This window comes from Dendrobates tinctorius, unplaced genomic scaffold, assembly GCF_039654945.1.
Source record: "Dendrobates tinctorius isolate UK_male_01 unplaced genomic scaffold, ASM3965494v1 ptg000162l, whole genome shotgun sequence".
In the NCBI taxonomy this organism is placed as follows: Eukaryota; Metazoa; Chordata; class Amphibia; order Anura; family Dendrobatidae; genus Dendrobates; species Dendrobates tinctorius.
Window position 1 is genome coordinate 38774970 of NW_027361829.1, and position 27452 is coordinate 38802421.

The window sequence follows — 27452 nt, forward strand, 5'->3', positions numbered from 1 at the left end:
TAGTGGATGAGGGCAGGTATATCTCGCCCAGATTCCTCTCCTATGTGGCCTAGTCTGGTCAGTATCGCACCTGCTTACTAATGGATAATGGGAGGTGGATATATAAGGATGCCAGGTGGTTGTGTGAGGGTCTCAGTCTGGGAACACAGAGAGCCTGTCAATGTGAGAGACACACACGTGAGTGGAAGCAGTGCCCACTGCAACTGTGGTTTGGCTGGACGGGAGAAGCCCGCCAGTTGGTAGTTAGGTTGTCCATTGTTTAGTTAGTGCCGGACAGGCAAGGATTTGTTTTATGTTTTATTTCCTTTTGCATTGCTTTCACCGTTAATAAACCTGACCCAGGGTCAGTTATACACGAATCCCCGCTCTGCGCCTGAGTTTCATGCTGAATGCACGTGACCTTTGACCCCAGCAAAGGCGATCCCGGAGTGTTTTATCACAATATATACTTTAAAACGGTGGCCAGAGAAAAGTTGACTTGTCAGGAGGTATGTTACCAGAGGCTTCTCCCTCCCAGCTCAGCGTGAATGACAGGTCTCTCCTTAGGTGTACGTATAAGAAAACTCTGTCTTTCCAACTGCGTGTTGCTAGCCATCCTAGCCTAGTAAGTCTTTTCTCTCAAACATTGCAGCATCTTGGAGTAAAGCAGAAATGTCCACAATAAAGGTTTATGCTTCATGCAGCTTCAATCACCGGACAGGTTCCCTTTAAAAGGCGAGTCTCACCATAGCAAGCTATCACCTATTAATAAGTGATATGTTGGTGATCATAGAAAGCTCACTGAGGGACCTACACCCATCCCAAGAACGTGACTTTGAAGGGCATTGTTTGAATAAGGCTATGATATGGCAGACACCTCTACTTTCATGGTCTACAGCCGAGTACAGCGCTGGAGATACGAGAGCTCAGCACGACTATCTCTGGCAGGACTCCAGGACTACATGTAGAGGACAACATGGCAGCACTCCAGGACTACATGTAGAGGACTACATGGCAGCACTCCAGGACTACATGGAGAGGACTACATGGCAGCACTCCAGGACTACATGGAGAGGACTACATGGCAGCACTCCAGGACTACATGGAGAGGACTACATGGCAGCACTCCAGGACTACATGTAGAGGACTACATGGCAGGACTCCAGGACTACATGTAGAGGATTACATGTAGAGGACTACATGGCAGCACTCCAGGACTACATGTAGAGGACTACATGGCAGCACTCCAGGACTACATGGAGACGACTACATGGCAGGACTCCAGGACTACGTGGAGAGGAATCTTGTATGCATTGTTCCAAATAAACAGAGCATGTCTGAGCCCTGATCTCAGGATTGGTGTGGATTTCAGAGGCCCCCCCAGCTTTCAGCAATTAGGTGTTAATGAGCTAAAATATGAATAGTCCTTTAAGGGCAGAGACAGACAGCTGCATTTCTTGCACGAGGATCGCATCAATTCTCATACAGGCCATCTGGTCGCCTAACCTGAGCATAACAGCTGCATAGAAATCCATCACGCTGCCATGCTCAGGTCAGGAGAGGTGCCAGGCCAGTCCGTACAGTGCAATATAATCATCGTACGAGTTATATCGAAGTCTGTCTCAGCCCTTAAACTACAATTGAAGCAGTCTAATATGTCTAGCAACGGTTTCCTGATTCTCCTGCTTTATAAATTACCATCTGCTCTTTTGAGTGGTTGGGGGGATTCCTTTTCATCAGTGATAACTTCTTTTCCCTCACTTACAACATGCATTGTGCCTGCCATTAACAGCCAACCCTGAAAGACCGCCTCTCCATTATGCATGTATGTATTTGGACAGACTGCGATAGAAAAGACATAAAAACCTGCTCCACCTTCCATAATCCCCTTCAATGGCGGCCATCATTTTGAAGTTTTTGGGGTTATAGTAATTTATTCAATATATATAAAGCTCAAGTGTATGTATGTATGTGTGTATGTCCGGGATTGACATCCGCACCATCGCAGCTACAACCACAAAATTTGGCACAGTCACACATCTGGACCCCGAGAGTGTCCTAGGCTATGTTGTGAGGTGAAATTTTAACCCCGCGCGTTCCAATTCACCAAACAATTTTGCCCCTATCTCCATAATGGGGAAAAAGTGTGTGTATCAAGCCCCGCCCCTCATTATGTCATAATAGTTGCCATAGCGACGCTGATGTCATCATAGGTTGCAAGCCCCGCTGCTCATTATGATGTCATAATGGTTGACTATGGGATGGAGGATGTGTGATGGGTATATGGGCACTGGACTATGGGATGGAGGATATGTATGACGGGTATATGGGCACGGGCCTATGGGACGGAGGTTGTGTGATGAGTATATGGGCACTGGACAATGGGATGGAGGATATGTATGACGGGTATATGGGCACGGGCCTATGGGATGGCGGATATGTATGATGGGTATAGGGGCACGGGACTATGGGATGGAGGATATGTATGATGGGTATATGGGCATGGGACTATGAGATGAAGGATGTGTGATGGGTATATGGGCATTCGACTATGGGATGGCGAATATGTATGATGGGTATATGGGCATGGGACTATGGGATGGAGGATGTGTGATGGGTATATGGGCATGGGACTATGGGATGGAGGATGTGTGATGGGTATATGGGCACTGGACTATGGGATGGAGGATATGTATGATGGGTATATGGGCACGGGCCTATGGGATCGTGGATATGTATGATGGGTATATGGGCATGGGACTATGGGATGGAGGATAATTATAATTTGCTATAACCACAGTTAGTTACTATGCCCGGGCAGCGCCGGGCTCTTCAGCTAGTTATTCAATAAAGTGCTTAGATTTTTCACTCTGAGCACCTGACTATAGAATTAACACAAGTCTAGACTGTAGAATTTAGGAGAATTTTTTTTTTTTTTGTACTAATTAAAACTTCCCTGCTGGTCTAAGGAAATGAAGGGGGCTTCATCACAAGCTGTTGTGGTCTTTGGTACTATTTTTAAAGTGAACCTGACAGCTCTCCCTATACACGCACGCAGAGAGAGACCTGTCATGCCAGGGTAGCAAGCGGGGAAACTGACCAACTAGTCACCATGTGGCTCGATTCCCAGTGGCTCTTTATGCTTTTCTCTGAAATGCCAGAGCATTTCCAAGATAATCAGTCATTGTAAAAAAAACATCCTGAAAAAATAAATAGCAGCACAGGAAAGTATAGGGTAGGTGAACTTATGTGTAAATGCAGCAAAGATTTGGAGAAAATGCTTACCTTAAATAAGTCCCATAAATGTAGAATAAGGACATCATGGCTCCATTCAAAGCAAAGATCAATGTGACATAAAAATAGGCAGGGTCTCCAAGGCCTAAAAAAAAGAAATTATTTTTAGCTGACTTTTACTTTTTTCGATTTTTGGAAAGAAAAAAAGTGTTATTAAAGTTCAAAGAATAGAATAATAATAGATATAATAAAGATAAAAAATATGATAAAGATACCGTATATACTCGTGTATAAGATGAGATTTTCAGCCCATTTTTGGGGGCTGAAAGTCCCCCCCCCCCCCCTCTCGGCTTATGCACGAGTCATATTACTGGGGCTCGGCGGAGGAGGGGGAGCTGGGGTGTCAGAGATCTTACTTACCCGCTCCTGGCACGGTCTCTGCAGCCCCCCTCCCTGCTTCTCCACGGTCTCCCTTCCTGCCTTCAGCGGTCACGTGGTACCGCTCATTAAACTCATGAATATGCGCATATTAATGAGTGTAATAAGCGGTACCACGCGACCACTGAAGGCAGGAAGGGAGACCATGGAGAAGCGGGGCTGCAGCGACCGCGCCAGCAGGGGGTAAGTATAGTGATATTCACCTGTCCTGGGTCCATCGTTGCTCACCGCTGTCTTGCTGCATCCTGTGATAGTGACGTTTAGGCAGCAGAGGGCGCGATGACGTGGTTAGTGCGCGCTGCGCCCTCTGCTGGCTGAGCAGTCACTGACACTGGAAGGGCAGACAGCGGTGAGCAGCCATGGACCCGGGACAGGTGAATATCTCAGGTGCCGGGTCCTGAGCAGGAGAGGGGAGTATTGCATTTTGTTTTACAGCAGCAGCATTTGGGGGCATAATATATGGAGCATCTTATGGGGGCAGCATATGGGGGCATATTCTATGGGGCAGCATATGGGGGCATATTCTATGGGGCAGCGTATGGGGGCAGCATATGGGGGCATATTCTATGGGGCAGCAATATGTGGGCACAGTCTATGGAGCAGCATATGGGGCATATTTTATGGAGCAGCATATGGGGGCATAATCTATGTAGCAGCATATGAGGGCATAATCTATGGAGCATCAGAAGGGGCATAATCTATGGAGCATCTTATTGGGGCATAATCTATGAAGCATCTTATGGGGGCATAATCTATAAAGCATCTTATGGGGGCATAATCTATGGAGCATTTTATGGGGGAATAATATATGGAGCATCTTATGGGGCATAATCTATGGAGCATCTTATGGGGGGCATAATCTATGGAGCATATTATGGGGCCATAACCTTTATGGGGCAGCATATGGGGCATATTATTCTATGGAGCATCTTATGGGGACATTATTATCCTTTGTGCAGCATTATATGGGGTGTATTTTGTATGGAGCATCTTATGGGACCCATCATGAACTGTATGGAGCATTATATGGGGCTCCTGATTCAATATGGATATTCAAAAACATTTAACCTACTGATGTCTCAATTAATTTTACTTTTATTGGTATCTATTTTTATTTTTGCAATTTACCAGTAGCTGCTGCACTTTCCACTCTAGGCTTATACGCGAGTCCATACGTTTTCCCAGTTTTTTGTGGCAAAATTAGGGGGGTCGGCTTATACACAAGTATATACGGTAATTTAAAAAAAATTCTAAAACTGGATACCGTAATAGTTTCACAAAAGGTCATGGTTTTTTTGATCAGATGACCACAACTGATGCAGCTGCTGACACTCACTATTATAGAAACAGGTGAAGAGGACGCCTGTCACATGGCAAATTATATAAAGGTGGCTGAGTATACACAGCCGAAACTCTGCCTGCCCAGGGTGGCCAATGGTCACATGATTTTGTTTCCAATTTCTATAGGTCTGAAAAAATTTGAGGATTTGATATTTGCAAAATTCAAGTGTTTAATTAATGCATATTGTAGTCATAGCTCATCTTATTTATTCAACTAGCACGGTGGCTCAGTGGATAGCACTGCAACCTTGCAGCGCTGGAGTCCTGGGTTCGAATCCCACCAAGGAAAACATCTGCAAGGAGTTTGTATGTTCTCCCCGTGTTTGCGTGGGTTTCCTCCCACACTTCAAAGACATACTGATAGGGAATATAGACTGTGAGCCCCATCGGGGACAGTGATGAAAATGTGTGCAAACTGTAAAGCGCTGCGGAATATGTTAGCGCTATATAAAAATAAAGATTATTATTATTATCAACTACGAAAGAAATTTCATGTACCAAGTAGTGACTTTTGCACAAAAATATGCTAAAAAGGAAAACCTCACTAGCAAGACATCTTTGACAGATCAACTCTCTAAAGAAATTAACCTATATATTATGACAAATCTATCTCTATAATAGTTAATCATATAGCCAATCACAAGCCAAAATAATAAAATTATCTTTACTAAACAGTTACTAGACAATTCATAATGCTACTTTAAAAGGAGAGTATCAGACATAAGCTAGGCCACCACAGGAAAAACCTTCCTTCATGATCAAATAAGTTCATTATTCATTACAACATCATAAGAATTCTTAAAAAGGATCAATTCCCACAAAGTATATAACAAAGAACTAAAAAACACAGCACAGCAGAGTCCTACCATGTGCAACATGTGCTACATCAATTTCAATGTATATTTTTTTCTTTTTAAGGACCTTGTGATAATGTCTAACAAGTAAAAATGGTGAACAAAACAGTTCTGCCTAAATAAGACACATTGGCTTCAAATAGGGAAAAATAAGCCATTTCTATATGCCTAATACTATTAATAATGTGCCAAAGAACGGAGAAACTGCACCCGAAATCAATGTGTGCCCATGCATACATTTGCAAGGTCATATAAGGATCAGCCAAAATAAGCCTTATAGATTTTTCAAAAAGGGGTATATATCCAACATGCCATAATAGGAAGAATAAAATAGAATAAACCTATGTGGCTGCCAAAAGGAACAGCCCTGAAGCGCGTTTTGCGTACAGCTTCCTCCGAGACCGCAGTCTAATGTGTACGGGGGTCTTTCGACTCTCCCTATACAAATGTTGTAGGATGAGATAATGGTCCAGCATATATGATTTCAGACTGCCGGTCCTTTTGTTTTCGGTGAAATAAACCATTGCCAGTTTATCAACGGCTCTTTCATATAAAGCAAATGAACGCTTGATTGAGTTTGCACTCTTGTGTATGGGAGAGTCGGGAGAGATAGATGTTGATGAACAATGGTTCGGCCGATTGTCAGACCAGCAGATATCTATAGTGTATGGAGCTTCTAATTTCAATTCATTTAGACAGGCAGGATGAAATCTTAGTGCATATGGCGATGTTGAATTTAATATTGTTTTACTTAAAGAAGCCCTCCTCCCATCAAAGTTTTTATCCTCTTACTATATTGCAATCATCATATTATACAGCACTGTGTACTTACAATTGCTCATTTTGCCTTTCTACCCAGGTAATTCTTCTCTTTTCTCTGTTCTATGTAGAAACAGCAAGTCTCTTGTCCCTGCATTTATCATCCCCCTCTTCAGCTCCTAAGTCATCTGCTCCCACCTTCTCCTGCCAGGGACTTTTACAGTGATTATGACGACTCATACAGGAAAAATTGACCTCATGCTTCTACATAGAGCTTACATAGATTCAGCTAGTCAGTTTTTAATCATGTGATGTCATAAACCTAATGGAAAAGAGAAAAATTAGCTGGGTAGAAGGACAAAAATAGCAATTGTAAGTAAACAGTGAGGTATAATATCATTACTGTAATATATTAAAAGAATAAAAATTTTGATGGGAGTGCGTCTTTAAATATAATAGGTCACCTCCAATAATCCAAAAATGCCATTAACCCATAAATATAGAGGTACTTTGCAGATAGTGTTTAAATCATGCCTAGCCAGCTTAATGCACAGCTGCAGGGAGAAAATTAACTTATCCTCCCTGAGGCCATTCACTTCCAGTCATTGTAGTGGTGCAGGGGGGCATTTGTTACTGTCCACTACACAGTAGGCACGGCTGTAAATACTCCGGGTGCACTGATTAACAGCTGCTCTTCACATATACACTGCACATACAGTGAAAAGCAGGCTGTCAGCCAAAGTGTGGTGGAGTTATTACAGCCACACTGACTGTATAGTGAGCAGTAACTGTAATACCTCACAGCACCACCGCGATAACTGGAAGCAAGCAGCTGCAGAAGGAATATAAGTTAATTTTCTCCCTGTAGCCGCTGTTTTATCAAGTCAGTCAGGCATGGTTTAAACATTAATTATCTGCAGATTACCACTATATATAAATGTATCGTATTTTATGGACCATAAGATGCATTTTTTTAACAAGTCAAACTCTTGCTAAAAAGTGTGTGCGTCATATTGTTCGAAAGCAGCCTTCTGTGATGGAGGAAAACACTGAAATTGAGCCTACCCAATCACAGGGATCTATGTGATCTGTGCAGTGCAGGGTTTGAATATATGGGGACGTGGATGGAGGCTGCAGGAGCTGAGCACTTGAAGGACGTTCTTCACGAGTAATTCAAGGGCCTTTCAGGTCATGTGACTTATCACTGAAACCTGTGTGTGTGTGTTTGGCCCAATAAGACCTGGACGCACATACATTTGTCATTTTTGGACGAGTCTCTGGAAGGGTAGTACTTTGGTTGCTTCACTGAGTAAAATAAGGAAAGCTTATAGATGCAAATGATAAGCTAATAGAGTATCACTGATACATGGACTAAAAATACTGGCTGTGAAGGGGGATAGTTTGCATTGTACTAAGCGGGCCTCCAGTGAAGCGGTATAGGCAGAATTACTGATAGCTTGGGTTAGGTTAGCTCTGGGAGAATCTCTGGTCACTATTAAAATGTTAAGCCCCCGTTACACACTGCGATATCGCTAGCAATATCGCTGTAAAGTCACCGATTTTGTGACGTTGCAGCGATATTGCTAGCGATATCGCTGCATGTGATACTTACCTCCGACCGGCTCCCCCGCTGGTTATCGCTGATCGCGCGAGAAGCTGCTGGATCATTTCTCGTCGTCAGCTTCCTGCTGGGCTTCCTGTGGTGCCGACGAGCGACGCGTGGAGCCGGGCGGGAGGACGCAGGATCGCCTCGTCTGACAGGTAAGTAGCGACCCCCGTCCCCAGCAATGTCGCTGCTGAGATCTGCCTGTGTGGCAGCTCACTAGCGACCACCTAGCGATGCACCAGCGATCCTGACCGTGTCATATCGCTAGTCGGGATCGCTGGTGCATCGCTAGGTGTAACGGTACCCTTAGTCTGAAAAAAACCAGGGAGGTGTGAATGGTGAGTAGCTTAAATACTGGCAAGGCTATATCTAAGACGGGGTCGGTTGGACTGTGAAATAAGCAAGTTCTGTGGGAACTAAAGAGGAGGGAGCTGTAGTGCCGGCCTGATTGCATTGAAGCCTGAAGTATTGCCTTGGAAATGTATAGTGTGTATGTGTGTGTGAATGTTCCTGTGCCTATAGCAGAGCTGTGTGTATAATACAAACTCTAGTGATAATGACCTGTCCACTTTACATCACCAGGGAAGTTTTAATTAATAGGAAAAAAAAGTTTTTTCTATTTTCTGGTATCTAAACTTGGGTGAGTCTTAAAGTAAGGTGTGTCTTATAGTCCGAAAAATACGGTAAATGGTATTTTTTAAATGAAACAGATTTTAGCTACTCATAAAGTGCATAGAAAATATATAGTATATAAATCCAAATTATATATACCCGTAATGTGTGGCTCAATGTGTCCATGCTCCCTCCAACGTACGTTTCGCCCACCGTGGCTTTTTCAAGGAGTATACATGATTACGGGTATATATGATTTGGATTCATATACTATATATTTTCTATGCACTTTATGAGTAGCTGATTTTTCAGCCCATATACTGTATATTATGCACTTTATTAGTATTATTATTCTTATCATTTTTGTATGATTATCTATTTATAGTGGTCACTATGTCTTTTTTATATGTATTTTGCTGTAATTATATATTATGGTATTTTACTATGTCTTGTTCTGTATACTCATGTAATTATGTAATACATTTATTTGAGTCTTAATGTTTTGGACTCCGTTTGGTGTATTCATTTTTTGAGTAGGTTACTGTCTCAGCTTTATGCCAGACTCACAAGTTCAGTATTTGGTCAGTATTTTACATCAGTATTTGTATATCAAAATCAAGAGTGGGTGATAAATACAGAAGTGGTGATGTGTTTCTATTATACTTTTCTGACTGTTCCACTCCTGATTTTGGCCCACACATACTGATATTAACAAGTTCTATAAACCATTTAGGGAATTACATAAATATAACATGAACCCTAAAAATAACACATTTTATTAAATCTCATTAAAAACAGGACAAATATATATCAACCCAAGTAAGAGCCAATTAATCACTCCGCTATAGATACAGTACATATCAACTGAGACTGCTGAGTCACAGAAATCAAAAACCGGGTCAAGCCCAAAGCTACTCGCCCTATAAACCAACAGGCCTGTAACTGCCTAGCAGCAGAGGTTGGCACCCTATAAATGTACAAAAGTCATGCCCCTATTCGACGGAGGCTGCCACTACTATACCCTAGAAGTCTCTTATCTATCTATATATATAATAGTCTTATCATGTCTGTCTGTAACCGAAATCCTGCTTCGCTGATTGGTCGCAGCAGTTAGGCCGTGACCAATCAGCGACAGTCGCTTAGTTGTCACGGCAACACGGCCGCATCGCTTATTGTACAGGCACATTACAGCCGTTAAAGGCATCACTGCTGCATTGCTCATTACACAGGCACAGTCCTGTACATATACAATACATTAGGAAAGAGCAGACCAGTGACTGCAACTCTGGGTGTAACATTAGTACATTAGGTAACAGCAGAACAGTGACTGCAGATCTGGGTGTAACTGGAGTACAATAAATTAGGTAACAGTAGAACAGTAACTGCAGCTCTCGGTGTAACTTGCGTACAATACATTAGGTAAGAGCAGAAAAGTGACTGCAACTCTGGGTGTAACTGGAGTATAATACATTAGGTAAGATCTGAACAGTGACTGCAGCTCTGGCTGTAACAGGAGTATAATACATTAGGTAAGAGCAGAACGGTGACTGTAGCTCTGGGTGTAACTGGACTACAATACATTAGGTAAAAGCAGAACAGTGACTGCAGCTCTGGGAGTAACTGGAGTACAATACATTAGGTAACAGCAGAACAGTGACTGCAGATCTGGGTGTAACTGGAGTACAATACATTAGGTAACAGCTTAACAGTGACTGCAGCTCTGGGTGTAACTGAAGTACACTACATTAGGTAACAGCAGAACAGAGACAGCAGCTCTGGGTGTAACATGAGTACATTAGGTAACAGCAGAACAGTGACTGCAGATCTGGGTGTAACTGGAGTACAATACATTAGGTATCAGCAGAACAGTGACTGCAGTTCTGGGTGTAACAGCAGTACATTAGGCAACAGGAGAACAGTGACTGCAGATCTGGGTGTAACTGGAGTACAATACATTAGGCAACAGCCGAACAGTGACTGCAGCTCTGGGTGTAACTTGAGTACAATACATTTGGTAAGATCTGAACAGTGACTGCAACTCTGGCTGTAACAGGAGTATAATACATTAAGTAAGAGCAGAATGGTGACTGCAGCTCTAGGTGTAACTGGACTACAATACATTAGGTAAAAGCAGAACAGTGACTGCAGCTCAGGGAGTAACTGGAGTACAATACACTAGGTAACAGCAAAACAGTGACTGCAGCTTTGGCTGTAACTGGAGTACAATACATTAGGTAACAGCAGAACAGTGACAGCAGCTCCGGGTGTAACAGGAGTATAATACACTAGATGGTGGCCCAATTCTATTGCATCGGGTATTTTAGAGTCTCTGTTAAAATAAAAAATAGTTATATACTCACCTTCCGATGGCCCCCGGACTCTGTCCCTCCTCTCACCACGCACCCGGCATCTTCCGGTTCCAGTAATGCTTAGCGAGAAGGGCTGAAGATGACTCGCGAGAGCGCGACGTCATCAGCGGTGTTTCGCGCAAAGCATTACTGGAACCGGAAGATGCCGGGAGCGTGGAGAGGAGAGAAAGAGTCCGGGGGCCGTCGGATGGTGAGTATATAACTATTTTTTATTTTAACAGAGACTCTAGAATACCCGAAGCGATAGAATTGGGCCACCATATAGTTATTGATAAACTGTATCAAGGACAACTGTGCAAACAACAGCTGATACAAACACAACCTCAACAGTTATCCTTAACTAATATTATAACAAACAAGTTCATAAAGTGACAATGTGCTTTAGCTAAAAAAAAAACATTAAGTTCCTTGTACTGGTGGGCCATCGATTCCAGGCTAATAAGCCTTAATAATTCCCTTAGATGCTGATTTCCTGCCTACCAGTGGAGGATGGCACCCTAGTTAAAGGGAATCTGTCACCTCATTTTTGGCCTATAAGCTGCGGCCACCGCCATCATGTGCTTATATACAGCATTATGTAATGCTGTAGATAAGCCCCCGATGTAACCTGAAAGATAAGAAAAACGAGTTAGATTATACTCACCCGGGGGTCCGGTTCGATGGGTGTTGCGGTTCGGTCCGGCGCCTCCCATCTTCTAGCGATGACGTCCTCCTTCATACTTCTGCTGCGGCTCCTGCGCAGGTGTACTTTATCTGTCTTATTGAGGGCAGAGCAGAGTACTGCAGTGCGCAGGCGCCGGGACAGGTCAGAAAGGTTCGGCGCCTGCGGACTGCAGTACTTTACTCTGCCCTCAACAGTGACACCCACCGCACCGGACCACGCCCCCCGGTGAGTATAATCTAACTTGTTTTTCTTATCTTTCAGGTTACATCAGGGGCTTATCTACAGCATTATAGAATGCTGTAGATAAGCCTCTGATGGTTGTGGTCACATCTCATAGCCCAAAAATGAGGTGACAGATTCCCTTTAAAGTTGACGATGTGGCACCTCCACTCAACGTCAGCTCTCCCTATGTAACCCTGGCCAGTCCTAAAGTGAAACCCAAAAACATACATATGATATCAAAATTCCTGGAGAACAGGAGGAATCCCAAAAGATTGGAGAATGGCAAATGTCCCTATCTTCAAAAAAGGAAAGAAAATGGAGCCAGGAAATTACAGGCCAGTGAGCCTTACTTCTATACCAAAAAAATATTTGAACAAATTATAAAACAGCATGTATGTAAGTACTTGGATAAGAATGCAGTAATTAACCAGAGCCAGCATGGGTTTGTAGCAAACAAGTCATGACAGACTAAACTAATTTCCTTCTATGATGGAATCACCGACTGGGTGGATCAGGGAAATGCGGCAGATATAGTATATCTTGACTTCGGCAAAGCATTTGCTAAAGTATCTCGTACTATCCTTATTGAAAAAATGAGCAAGTATGGGATTGACAAGGTTATGGTTAGGTGGATTCATAACTGGCTCAGTGATCGTACTCAAAGAGTGATAATACATGGTTGCACATCCAATTGGATGAGTGCTTCAAGTGGGGCACTGGCCCCAGTGTTGTTCAACATTTTTATAAATGATCTAGATAAAGGAACTGAAGGCAAACTGATCAAATTTGCAGATGATGCAAAGCTAGGAGAGATAACTAACATTAGAGAAGACAGAGAAAAGATTCAGAAGGATCTTAATAAGCTTGAACAATAGGCAGTGACTAATAGAATGGTATTTAACAGGGAGAAATGCAAGATTCTACATTTGGCATCACTTAATTGGCACCCTTAAACCAAATAAGTATCCCACCAAATTATACAAAAATCACTGACTGTGGTGGAAAAATAATAATAAAACTTTTAATAATATTGTGAATAAATAATTAAATCATCACCCGTGCTTCTGTGCGGTCTGTCCAACAGACCTCTATTAAAGGGGGGTCACAGAGGGCTCTGATATAGATAATAAAAATATACATGACACTATATTAACAGATTCATGGACACCCTCCAATATGAACCTCTCCCTGTAATCATCCTTCACCTTATTATGTTTCTGATGATATGGGAGAGTATCACTAGGTATCCTTTCTTAAGGGAAGTGTTTGATAATTATTGCACTATGCCCTTATCCTGAGGATATACCAATGCATTATTCCAAATTACTGAGAGACAATTCAAAAGTAGACTGTCAGTAAACTGAAGTGCTTATATTACTGCACATTGTCCCCATTGGAATAACAAGTCTTCTTAATACAGTGTGACTATAATGATTACAACTAAAGGCTCATTTGCCCAGCTGAGGCAATGACATCCAGTCACTGAATGGTTCACCTCACACTCATTCATTCAGTCCCTAGACGCCACCCCTCATAGGCATGTACTGTCCCTATCATCGTGGCTGGGAGTATGACGCTCCTATGTAAATTCATAAGCACAAAGCTAAAAGGTTAAGCCTCCTGATGTATCCTAATACAAAAGTGTAGGGCGAAAAGCGTTGAGGCGACACTGTCGAGGTGTGACAGCACCCATTATCACGGATCAGCATCTCTGGCAGACTTTGAATATATTAGTCCCATTATAAATACAAGGACAGTACGCAACTATGAGGGGTGGCGTCTAGGGACTGAATGAATGAGTGTGAGGTGATCTATTCAGTGACTGGATGTCATTCTCTTGCCTCATCTGGGCAAAGGAGCCTTTAGTTGTAGTCATTATAGTGACACTGTATTAGGAAGACTTGTTATTCCAAATGGGACAATGTGCAATATGTAGTGCAGCAGTAGCACACTATGCAGTGATGAGGCAGTGGCCCAGCAAAGTTCCAAGCAAAACGTCTCTTTAATGTTCAACTCAGCAAAACACAGCACACGATATCCTCCGGATCGCAGCCGGGAAACATATCCTCTGGATTACGGTCACTAAACACGACAGTTCTCCTCTGACCAGTTACCGTGGGCGACTGCACCACTGTGTTAATGTGCTACTCACAGCTCTACACAGTACATGATATGCTCCGGATCGCAGCCGGAAACCATATCCTCCAGATTACAGTCACTAAACATGCCAGTCCTCCTTCGGGCATAGGACAGTCTACCTCCGGTTCACCGCCGGGCACAAGACAGTCCACCTCCAAGACCAGTTGCCGTGGGTGATTGCACCGCTGTGTACAGTGTGGGTGCCAGGTCCCTGAGCTGTCCTGGCTGCTTTGGCTCCGCTTGTCCGTTTTGCCTCACACAGATGGAGCACTGCAGAGCCGACTGCTCTGCCTTCTACCACACACCAGACTGACACTCAACCCGACACACCCAAACCCTATACTAAAGGGTTTTTAACTAGAAACCTGCGGCCTTCAGCCACATGGAAAACCCGGCCAGGAATGAAACGGACTGCAACACTACCATCTTGCAGTCTGTTTCAAAACACAAACCCATAGCAGGTTTTCCCTAAATCTGCCCTGGACAACCAGAATGTCCAAAACCTGTACTCACTTTAGTCTGCATTGCAACCACAGCTACGCCTATGACTGCAATGCACTTTCATGGCCTCAATACGCCTCCATGCGCATCCTGAGGGAACAAACAGCACCCCCTACATGTAACACCAGTCACTGCCTCACAAATAATATAAGCACTTTAGTTTACTGACAGTCTACTTTTGAATTGGCTGTCAGTAATTAGGAATAACACAGTGGTATACTCTCAGGATAAAGCCATACTGCAATAATTAGCAAACACTTCTCTTAAGAAGGGATACCTAATGATACTCTCCCATATCATCAGAACAATAATAAGGTGAAGGATGATTACAGGGAGAGGTTCATATGGAGTGGTCCATGAATCTGTTAATACACTGTGTTCCAAATTATTATGCAAAAAATATTTCCTCATATTTTCTCTAAATTACCTATATGAATTGCAGTCATTGTTATTTTCCAGTCATCTAATATTCTAGTGTAATTGCAATGTTTTTGAACAAACTGCCTATGAAAACAGTATATTTTTAAAAATAAAAAAACACTCAAAATGCATGTTCCAAATTATTATGCACAGCAGAGTTTTCAACCTTTTTATTTCTATTTTGAACAAAAAAAATGGTCAATTGTGAAATTATAAGCATTATCAGCTTATTACAAAATGAAATCAAACAGTTTTCAAGTCAAAACTTTATTCTAGGTGATGTTACATTTGCACATAGGACCCCTTGTTCGAAAGAAGCTTCTGAACTCTCTCGTCCATTGAATTTGTCAGTTTTTGGATGGTTTGTGCTCCAATTGTTTTGCATGTGGACAGAATACCCTCCCAGAGCTGTTGCTTAGATGTGAACTGCCTCCCGCCATCATAGACACTCCTTTTGATGATGCTCCAGAGGTTCTCAATGGGGTTGAGGTCAGGGGAAGATGGTGGCCACACCATAAGTTTGTCCTCCCATAGCAGCCAGAGATGCAGATGTGTTATTTGCAGCATGAGACGGTGCATTATCATGCATGAAAATGATCTTGCTGCGGAAAGCACTGTTCTTCCTCTTGAACCATGGCAGGAAGTGCTGTTTTAGAAACTCCACATAGATTATGGAGTTCATCTTTACCCCTTCAGGGATCCTAAAGGGGCCGAAATCTCTCTCCCCATGATTCCAGCCCAAAACATTACTCCACCTCCTCCTTGTTGACGCCTTAGCCGGGTTTTCATGGGGTGTCCATCAACCAGCCATCCTCCACTCCATCCATCTGGACCATCGAGCGTTGCACGGCACTCATCGGTGAACAAAAGAGTTTGGAAGTCAGTCTTCATGTATCGTTTGGCCCACTGGAGCCGTTTCTGCTTGTGTGCAGTGGATAGAGGTGGTCGACAGGATGGCTTACGCACAGCTGCAAACCTCTGAAGGACCCTGCATCTTGTTGCTCGGGGGACATTGGAGGCACCAGCAGCTTCAAAAACTCGTCTGCTGCTATGACAAGGCATTTTTGCAGCTGCACTTTTAACCTGATGCAATTGCCTGTTGGAAAGAGTCCTCAATTTTTCCTTATCAGCATGCACACGTGTGTGCTGGGAATCAGCGACATACTTCTTGATTGTGCGATGATCACGATGAAGTGTCTTGGCAATGTTGATTGTAGTCATGCCATGACCTAAATACTCCACAATTTGTTGCTTCTCAGCAGCCGACACATCCTTTTTCTTTCCCATTTTGGCAAAAAATGTAGGTTGCTTAATAATGTGGAACAGCCTTCTTAAGTAGTCTTGCCTTTATTTGGACACACCTGCCAAACTAATTTGCACAGGTATCTGCAATTGCTTTCAGTGATATAAAGAGCCCTGACACACATCACCAGCAATGAGTTTAAATGACAAACAAAAAAATTCTAACCTTATCACTCCTAAACTCTTTTTGCATAATAATTTGGAACACAGTGTATAGTATCATATATTTTTATTATCTATATCAGTGTCCTCTGTGATCCCCCTTTAATAGGGGTCTGTTGGACAGACTGCACAGAAGCACGATGAATGATTTAACCCCTTAGTGACGGAGCCAAATTTTTGAAATCTGACCAGTGTCACTTTATGTGGTAATAACTCTGGAACGCTTCAACAAATCCCAGTAATTTTGAGAATGTTTTTTCGTGACACATTGTACTTTATGATAACGGTAAATTTACGTCAATATGCTTTGTTTTTATTTAGAAAAATATCAGAAATTTGAGAAAAATGTAAAAAAATTAGCATTTTTCAAACTTTGAATGATTATCCCTTTAATCCAGATTGTCATACCACACAAAAACATTCATAAATAATATTTTCCACATCTCTGCTTTACATCAGCACCATTTTGTTAGCATTTTAGGAGGTTTAAAAATGTAGCAGTAATTTTTCATTTTATCAAGGAAATTTGCAAAAAAATTTTTTAGGGACCTATCCAGGTTTGAAATGACTTTGAGGATCCTATATATTGGAAAACCCCCAAAAGTTATACCATTTTAAAAACAGCACCCCCTGACATATTGAAAACTGCTGTCAGGTAGTTTATTAACCCTTCAGGTCATTTTCAGGAATTAATGCAAAGTGATATGACATAAATGAAAAAGTGTATTTTTACCACCTAAATGCCGCTAACTTCTGAACAAGTTACAACAGCTGTCAGGCTCTAAGGCCATTATTTGGTCGTGAATTGTCATGGCAAACATAAGGACCACACAATCATGATCTCAGGGTGGCGATGGGGATAAAGAAGAAGCCCCCACACTCTGTTAACCATTTATATGATGTTGTCACTATTAACAGTAGCATCTGTGGGGTTAAAATGATTTGGACGGTACAAACACTGATCGTGGCTGATGCAGCAATTTGTCAGCTATAGTGTACAGCCGACAACTGCTGGATTGTCACCTGTATGGGGATGCTATTCTCTTATATCTCACGTCAGTTAAAAGATGTATTGGCGGTCATTAAGGGGTTAATTAATAACGATTCTACATTTGGGCAACAAAAATGAAAATTACATCTACGGAATGGGAAGAATAGAACTAAGCAACAGCATGTGTCAAAAATAGTTGGGTACACTAATAGATCACAGACTGCACATGACTCAACAGTGTGATGCAGCAGCAAAAAAGGCAAACAGATCTAGGATGTATTAAGAGAAGCATACAGTCTAGATCATGTGAAGAAATTATCCCCCTCTACTTCTCCTTGGTCAGGCCACATCTGGAATACTGTATCCAGTTCTGGGCACCACATTTTAAAAGACATTGAAAAACTGGAGCAAATTACGAGAAGAGCTACTAGGATGGTAAGCGGACTGCAAAGTATGTCCTACGAGGAACAATTAAAGGATCCGAGAATGTTTAGCTTGCAAAAATGAAGGCTAAGAGGATACTTAATAGTGGTTTACAAATATCTGAAGGGATGCCACAGTGTAGAGCAGGGGTGGGCAATTAATTTTTCAATGGGGCCACATAAGAAACTGGGACTGTTGTGGAGTGCCGAACCAATTCGCTGATCATAATTCTCCTTAAGTCTATGTTCACACGCAGCGTTTTTGCTGCGCTTTGTTTCTGAAGTCAAAATCTGCTCTCTTGGCAGTAAAACTACTGTGTTCAAAACGCCAGTTTTACTGCATTCATTTGCTGCATTTTATTGGTTGTGGATTACACGTGTGCTTTGTCTACATAACTTATTTAATACATTTGGTTTTATTTCTCAAAAATGCTTAAAAAATGCTGCAACAACAGTTATTGCGTATTTTGCACTTTCTCATAACTTTCTATGCGTGAAACCGTGAAAAACGCTGAAAGAACTGACATGCTGCAGACTAAAAAACGCTGCAGTTCTCAAATTTATTAAGGAAAAAAACAAGCGTGTGCGTGAGATTACAAAAACCCCATTGCGTCGGCTCGTACTGTAAAACGCAGCTTTTAATTTGCATTAAAGAATCCCACTGCAAATAAACATAGCTCATCAGTTTATAAGAAGAAGTACGTTATAAGTTTTTAATTTGCTGCTAAGACCCATAGTAACATCTATTAGCCGTTAATTAAAGGGATTTTCCAATTTCAAAAAACTCTTCTCATTAGCTGCAGTTATAAAAAAAAAAAAGTTGTTTTTACTTCACCTCCTGAGACCAGCACTGAATCTCTTTGACAGTTCCTGTGCCTGTTATTGTCTGAAGTGCTCACGTCCTGCCTACAGTGCTACCAGCCAGTCAGTGAGCTCATCAGCTATGGGCAACTCATGGCGTCAGCCCACATGAAGTCGCTGCTGAGCTCAGTTACTGGATCCAGAAGTGTCGACATCACGTCTGTTCTGCAGACAATAACAGGCACCGAAATCAGCGGCTGAACCTGGGAAGGGCAAGAGTAAGAGCCATTCCATTCGGGGAACAGTGGGTTTTCTGAAGCTGGAAAGCCCCTATAAGAAAAAAAAATTGAGGACATTTGAAAAATTCATTGCTCACCGTTCATATGCGGGAGGAGGTGACAGACAAGCGGTAAGATGTCTTCCTTTCAGTCCATGGAGAGGAGAAGAGACACGCGCGCACAAATAGACACGCACGCACGAACACACAGACCAGCCACCAGAGTACATGGGGTACACAGACAGACACGCACGCACACAGACTAGCCACCAGAGTACATGGGGCACGCAGACAGACACGCACGCACACAGACCAGCCACCAGAGTACATGGGGCACACAGACAGACACGCACGCACACAGACCAGCCACCAGAGTACATGGGCCACACAGACAGACACGCACGCACACAGACCAGCCACCAGAGTACATGGGGCATACAGACCGATGCGCACGCAGAGACCAACCACAAGAGTACATGGGGCATACAGACAGATGCACATGCAGTGACCAGTCACCAGAGTACATGGGGGACATAGACAGACACGCACGCACACAGACCAGCCACCAGAGTACATGGGGCATACAGACAGATGTGCACGCAGAGACCAACCACCAGAGTACATGGGGCATACAGACAGAGAGTACATGGGGCACACAGACAGATGCGCACGCAGAGACCAGACACCAGAGTACATGGGGCACACAGACAGACACGCATGCACACAGACCAGCCACCAGAGCACATGGGGCATACAGACAGATGCGCACGCAGAGACCAGCCACCAGAGTACATGGAGCATACAGACAGAGAGTACATGAGGCACAAAGAGAGATGCGCATGCAGAGACCAGACACCAGAGTACATGGGGCACACAGACAGACATGCATGCACACAGACCAGCCACCAGAGTACATGGGGCATACAGACAGATGCGCACGCAGAGACCAGCCACCAGAGTACATGGGGCATACAGACAGATGTGCACGCAGAGACCAGCCACCAGAGTACATGGGGCATACAGACAGATGCGCACGCAGAGACCAGCCACCAGAGTACATGGGGCATACAGACAGATGCGCACGCAGAGACCAGCCACCAGAGTACATGGGGCACACAGGCATGCACACAGATGTACACACACACCAGCCACCAGAGTACATGAAGCACACAAAAAGAAGTGAAGTTTGGAAGCATATTTCAATACTGGAGGATAGGGGGATGGGGGTGCACACACAATGTCGGATTTCTAGGCTGCATGTAGTGTGGCTGAGGGGGCACTTTACTATTGGGAACTGTATACTTGGCCCAAGTGTTTATCTCCTATCAGCCTGATCCTTGAGCTGCTAGAAGTTGCTGGGGAGGGAGGGAAGCTTGCAGCAGATAATTAGCTGCTCTCCCTCCAGTTTGATTTCAAACTGGGATCCAGCAGTTGTGGGATTAAAAGTACACAGCTCTGCCGGTCATCATTTACACAGCAGGTCTGTCTCCTTGATCTTCTCTCAAACATCCCCAGGAAGTGACTAATTACCAGGTATGAGAAGCTGCTGAGAATGGCAGTGAGTTCTCAGGGAGGCTACAACAACAGCCAGAACTGCTCTGCTGTCTGTGAGTCATCTCAGCTTCCTCCAGCAGAAGCCGCTCCACCAATAGTAAGACAGCAGGGCGGGGCTAACACCAAGCTGTGAGCTCACATGTGAGTTCCTGCGGGCTGGACACAGAAACAACCAAAGGGGCGGATATGGCCCGCGGGCTGCCATTTGCCCACGTCTGGTGTAGAGGGATTATTATTCTCATTTGCACATGGAAACACGAGAAGCAATGGAATGAAAGAGAAAGGGAGAAGATACAGATTAGATATCAGAATAAAACTTTTTGAGAGTGAGGGTGATCAATGAGTGGAATAGGCTGCCATAAGAGGTGGAGAGTTCTCCTTCAATGGAAGACTTCAAACAGAGGCTAGACAGACACCTGTATGAGATGGTTTAGTGAATATTGAATTGAATAGAGGGTAGGACACGAAGACCCCTGAGGTCCCTTCCAACTGTAAAATTCTATGATTCTATGATTAAAACACAAAGGTGAAAGAAACTTCTCTTGATGTAAATCAATGCTGATGTCGCAATAGTGATGCCTCAAGAATGCCTCAACGCATTTCCCCATAACTAGGTTTCTCAGGAGACCGATAGATAAATATCCCCCAAATCAAAGGGGGAGATATTGTTCACATAAAAGAGCCCATAGAGATGTTGCTCGGATAAATAATGAGCCCAGCATAGTTCATACTCACAATGTGTAGTACTATTTAAATACTACAGACCCCTCCCAATAGTGCTGTTCCGTACCTCAGTGGAGTCTTGGTGTCCCGCAGCCCCACTGGGATACCTCGTGGAGGGCCCAAACAAACAAGAGCGCTTACTGGGACGCCGATGCGCCCCATGCTGAACTGCATCAAAGAGGAAGTATCCACAAAAATAGCGATGCGCTCCAGTCTGTGGAACATCCCAAAAGCAAAGCCCGCCCCTTTCAGGTACATCACTTCGGGTACATGTGATGCGTAATCTTAATACAGAATGCGTTCCACTACATATCACAGTGCGCATGCGCGCCAACCCTTGCACATTTCTATGGGTGCCCAATAGTTGTTACCTTCAGTAAAAAAGTGCAACTACATTTAATTCTCTGCGCATCAACTCTCATACCAAAACTGGTTTGGTAGTGGAGTTGATGTGTAGATAATTAAATGTAGGGTCACTTTTTCAGGTTACTCTTTTATCAACTAATAAAATCTACACCCAAAACCCAACTTCCTGCTTGTTAGGAGTCAGGTTCCTGCGTCTGCTCTGCAGGAATCCAGACCCTTACATTCTGCGGTCTCTTGCTCTTTATCTACCGCAGAGGACATTGCCTTGCAGCAAATCTCTCCAGGGGCTAAGTCACTCTGTCCCCCTACTGAGCATGCTCATGAGACGGTTTCCCATTGGAGATCAGGAGTCATGTGCTCAGGTCCTGCTCCAGATCTCATTGGTCCATCTCGGACATCTGGAAGCTTCCGGAAGGTCCCGGCTGCTATAAAAAGCGTGCATGGCCGTTCCGCCATGCGCTAGTATAGACTATACTGCTATGTGTGAATGGTGACGCATGTATGATTCTGGTGACTGACTTATTAAGAAACCCCTTCCCTCTGATATTACGCATGTGGTTAGGGAATTAGTTCAGTAGTCTGCGCCAGTCTGTGGCAAGCCTTAGGCCACTGTGCACACCGCACCTCTGTGTTGGCGTCCGACATAGCGCCTGCTTTGTAGCTGTGTCGTCCAGCGGCAGTGTCCTGCGCCGCGCTGCAGTTGCAGCCCTTCTTGGCATTCACAGTAGCGACGCCGCACACACGGTAGGTCTAGACGGACGCAGCCCCTCTGTCTTAGTTCCTGCTCCTATGACCTGATACCGTGTGTGTATTTACATGAGGCCTGTGACTCTAACAGGCTCAGCCTTTTTGTATGTTTTTGTTGCGACGCCTCTGTGTGTGAATAGAGCCCACTCTGCGCACTTCGGGTGAAGTTGAACCCGTGCGCATTATATCACCTTATTGCTCGTCTGCCATTACTCAGCAGCGGTTGTAACACCTACTGCACGGTGGACCCCGAGCGGCGAACGCACTTTATTATTATTTTTATTTAGTGCGTTCCGCCGTTCCTAACATTGCTGCAGTGGTGATGTCCCAAGAAGGCGAATCATGGCAATAATGCCAATTGAAAAAAGTATATGGAGATGTGCACGTTGCTTATTTGTGATTTGTAGATTTGGTGCAGGTTATAAATCTGGAGCAGGTCAATATTTCAGTGTTTTTTCCTGCAGATTTCACTCATACTAATGAGTGGGGAAAACTCTGCACCAAAAAAGCATGTAAAAACGCATCAGAAAGGCGCCTATTTTATGTGCATTTTTCCTTCCAAACGATGCAGAAATTTCAGCACAAAATACTTAATGTGTGCACATTGCTGGTTAGTGTGGAGAAAATGTAATAAAGTGATTAAACTTTTGGTTTGTTATTTAATTACTGATCAGACATTCTGCTATTTCACAACACTTGGAATTTATGAATTTATTTCCTGCTTTCCAGTACATCACATGAAGAAATGGATGTCATTCAAATGTACAACTTGCCTTACAAAAAACAAGCTCTCCTCCTGTTATGTCAACAGAAAAAAAGTAATGTCTATTGGAAGAACATGTGGAAAAAATGAAAGTGGAAAAAAGGAAAATTGCCGGGTCAGGAAGAAGTTAAAAAAAAAAAAAAAAAAAGAAAACTACTGAATACTCTTGGAAACAGTGGGTTTAAAATACAAGCAATAACTTGCCTCTAAAGACTAAATCAGTACTCTTTGCAGGGTATTAGAATAGCAATCAGGAAAGGGAATGTTAAAGTACTATACTTAGGCTGGTTTCACATTAGCGCTTTTTAAGCGCACGCACGGCCGGGGGTAGCTCCGCCCCCGAGTCGGCTCTCTGCCCGGCGTGCCCGCCCCTTGCTTGTAGCGCCGCCTCCTAGCGCACAGCGGCGCCTGCGATCGGCGCACCCTATCTTTAGCATAGGGTGCGCAGATCGTGCGCAGGCCGTGCGCTAGTTGCGCTTTGACCTGCGCTGCGCACTTTTGACGGTGCGCCGTGCGCGCCAAAATCAAACTTTTCGGATTTTGGCGCGCACGGCGCACCGCCAAAAGTGCGCAGCGCAGGTCAAAGCGCAACTAGCGCACGGCCTGCGCACGATCTGCGCACCCTATGCTAAAGATAGGGTGCGCCGATCGCAGGCGCCGCTGTGCGCTAGGAGGCGGCGCTACAAGCAAGGGGCGGGCACGCCGGGCAGAGAGCCGGCTCGGGGGCGGAGCTACCCCCGGCCGTGCGTGCGCTTAAAAAGCGCTAATGTGAAACCAGCCTTAGACAAGATAAAAAAGTTAAAAAAAAAATTAAACAGTAACTCTCTTTAAGAAAAAAAATCACAAAATCAAGACAAAAAAATAATATCAATAAATATATATTTATGTAAAAACAAAAAAAATACATACTTCATACCGCTGCCTCCAGAAAACCCTGAGCTATAAAGCTGACGCATTAGTTAACCCTTACAATGAACAACGTAAAAGAACAAATATAAATAAGTGGCAAAAAACTCAGATTTTTCATCATTCCGCAGGAAAAAACGTGACCAGAAAGTCGAATGTAAATAAAAATGGTATCGCTGAAAACGAAAACGTCATCTATTTCATCACAAGTGAGAATGAACACGAATCGTACTGACATGAAGAATAAAGTTGTCTTATCAATTTTACCACATGCTTAACGGCACATAAGACAAAAAAAAAAAATCAATTCCTGAATTGCTGATTTTTGTTTGTTCTGCCTCTCAAAAATCAGAATAGGAAGCGATTAAAAAATGTCATGTCCCCGAAAATGGTACCAATTAAAACACCAACTCGTCCTGGAAACAAAATAAGCCGTCACATGACTTTATCAGCAGAAATATGGAAAAATTATAGCTGTCAAGATATGGCAATACAAAAAAAAACGTTTGTTATTGTGTTACAGCAGCCAAATATAAAAAAAACTATATAAATCTGGTATCACTGTTATTGCTCCTTACACAGAAGTTTCTGTGTAAATCTCAGAAACATGGATTTTTGTGAGTACTCACCGTAAAATCCTTTTCTCCGAGATGCCCATTGGGGGACACAGGTACTGTGGGTGTATGCTACCGCCATCTGGAGGCTGACACTAGGCAAACAACACAAGGATAGCTCCTCCCCCACCGTGTACACCCTCGCCCTGATTGCGGGCAGAAGCCAGTTTAGTGCAAAAGCAGTAGGAGAACAATAACAATCAGCCTTAATGCAGAAAAAAATATGTCTGACAAGGAAAAAACCTCCCTGACATTCACAAAAGAAATACACGTTAATTAAATAAACAAGAGCCAACTTGGCTAACAGGGTGGGTGCTGTGTCCCCCAATGAGCGTCTTGGAGAAAAGGATTTTACGGTGAGTACTCACAAAAATCCATGTTTCTCCTTCGTCTCATTGGGGGACACAGGTACTGTGGGACATCCTAAAACAGTCCCTGGGTGGGAGATTGACTCACCGATCCAAGCTACATGCACCTCTTGTTTAAAGGTGTGCCACCGCTGCTTGGATAATCCTTCTACCCAGGCTTGCATCCGCCGATGCATGAGTATGGACATTGTAATGTTTAGTAAACATGTGCAGGCTGGACCAGGTTGCTGCTTTGCATACCTGTTCCGTCGAAGCCTGATGCTGAAGCGCCCAAGAGGCGCCCACTGCCCGAGTAGAATGTGCTTTGATCCCTGATGGAACCGACGCACCTCTGATGCGATAAGCCTCCTGACTTGTTAAACGGATCCATCTGGCTATGGTCGATCTTGAGGCAGCGAGTCCCCTCCTGCACCCTGTCTGGCGAAAAGGTGCCATCCGCGACACATACCTCCTGAGTGCTCTCACCAGGGCCAGCGCGTGAAGAGCCTTTTCTACGCGATGCACCGGACAGAACGATGGCAAGACAATATCCTCATTAATGAGGAATGAGGACACGACTTTCGGCACAAAGGGGGGAGCTGGCCTAAGCACCACTTTATCCTTGTGGAAAATGAGAAAAGGAGCTCTGCAAGACAGCGCCGCCAACACTGAAACTCGCCTAACGGAGGTAATGGCTACCAAAAATACCACCTTCCAAAAGAGGAACGATAAGGAAATATCCTGTAGCGGCTCAAAAGGCGCTTCCTGCAGAACACTGAGAACCAGGTTAAGGTCCCAGGTGTTATGAATGGGAAACCGAGGAGGAAAAAAAGACAACAAGCTAAGTCTGAGAAAACCAGAGAAGTTGGTAACTATGCAGATTGCAGATCCCTGATCTTAACCGCACAACTAGAAGCAATCGTGGAGCATTCCTACGTTGGTCGTAGACGCCTCGTCACAACCGGAGAACTACATAAGCCTAAAGCAGGAAAAGAGGAAAACTAACTGCCCCAGAGCAGACCCCAAAGGAAAGACAGCCCCCCACATGTATTGACGGTAAAACAAGATGAAAATACAAACAAAGGCAGGAAAATAGGCTGAGCAAATGATGGGGCCCAGCTAACTAAAAAGGACAGAAAAGGAAAGACACTGTCTGCAATCTGCCAAAAAAAACCTACAAAAATATTGTCCAACACTTCTGATAGCAAAATTAATCCTGAAGTCACTAGACTTCTAAACCTATATCAGCACTCTGAAATATTCTGAGACAGAGCAAAAAAGAGGCCAATCTAATAAGGGACAAAAAGCAGATTGGCAAATACTGATTAATAGGAGTAGAATTTCAGCATAGCCCCAGCAGGGACAGGCTGAATACACAAAAAACTGAATTGACCAACAAGCGCAAGTGTGAACAATAGCAAAAAACAAACTTAACTTGAGAAGACTGGAAGAGAGCTGAAGTCCAGGACCTGAGAAGCTGACTGAATCACCAGCAACCAGATAGGGCGTCGTCTGTCTTATATCCAGTCTGATACTCCAGAGATCCAATCGTTATCTTCCTCATCAGGTGGCAGATCACTACCACTTAAACCAACCGCACTACCTCCTGTCACCACCAGAGGGAGAACGGAAGGGGAACTCTCAACTGGTGGAGCAGAAAATGAGTTCATGACACCCAGGTGTCCATCGGCGCCTTATAGGGAGGTACTAGATGAGAGACTCCCTGGATGAAAGGCTTTACCTGCATATTAGTAGCAATCTTTCGCTGGAAAAGGACGGACAACGCCGATATCTGTCTCCTAAGGGAGCTCGGGGCCAGCCCTGAGCCTAGGCCTGAATGAAGAAAAGCCAAGATGTTGGGAATAGAGAATGTCAGGGGCGAATGACCCGGCTCTCTGCACCAAGTGAAGAAAACTTTCCAGGTGTGGTGGTAGATTTTCGCTGAGGTAGGTTTCCTGGCGCTAACCATTGTAGCGACCACCTCACGCTCAAACCCTGCTTGAGTTAGAATCCAAGATTCAACGGCCATGCCGTCAAACACAGGGCCCCTGAGTTCAGGTGGAAGATCGGGCCCTGGTGCAGTAGATCTGGGCGCTCTGGCAGTCGCCATAGGACATCGGTGAGCAGCCGCACAAGATCTGCGTACCACGCCCGACGGGGCCAGTCTGGTGCTAGCAGAATTGCTGGGATCCCCTCTGCTTTGATCTTCCTGACGACCCTCGGAAGCAATGGCAACGGGGGAAACAGGTATGGAAGGCGAAACTGGTTCCATGGTAGGACCAACGCATCCACCCCGAACGCTCGTGGGTCTCGCGACCGAGCGACGAACAAAGGCACCT

At 44.0% G+C, this 27452-nt stretch overlaps 1 protein-coding gene across 1 annotated transcript in view; it reads right to left on the reverse strand.

Annotated features, from left to right (window-relative positions):
• DPY19L1 (dpy-19 like C-mannosyltransferase 1) overlaps nucleotides 1-27452 on the reverse strand; it is a 342123-nt gene that overhangs the window by 203172 nt on the left and 111499 nt on the right. The window contains exon 6 of the mRNA XM_073549963.1: nucleotides 3265-3358. Coding sequence (XP_073406064.1) covers nucleotides 3265-3358 — 94 coding nt within the window. The remainder of the gene's footprint in view (nucleotides 1-3264; nucleotides 3359-27452) is intronic.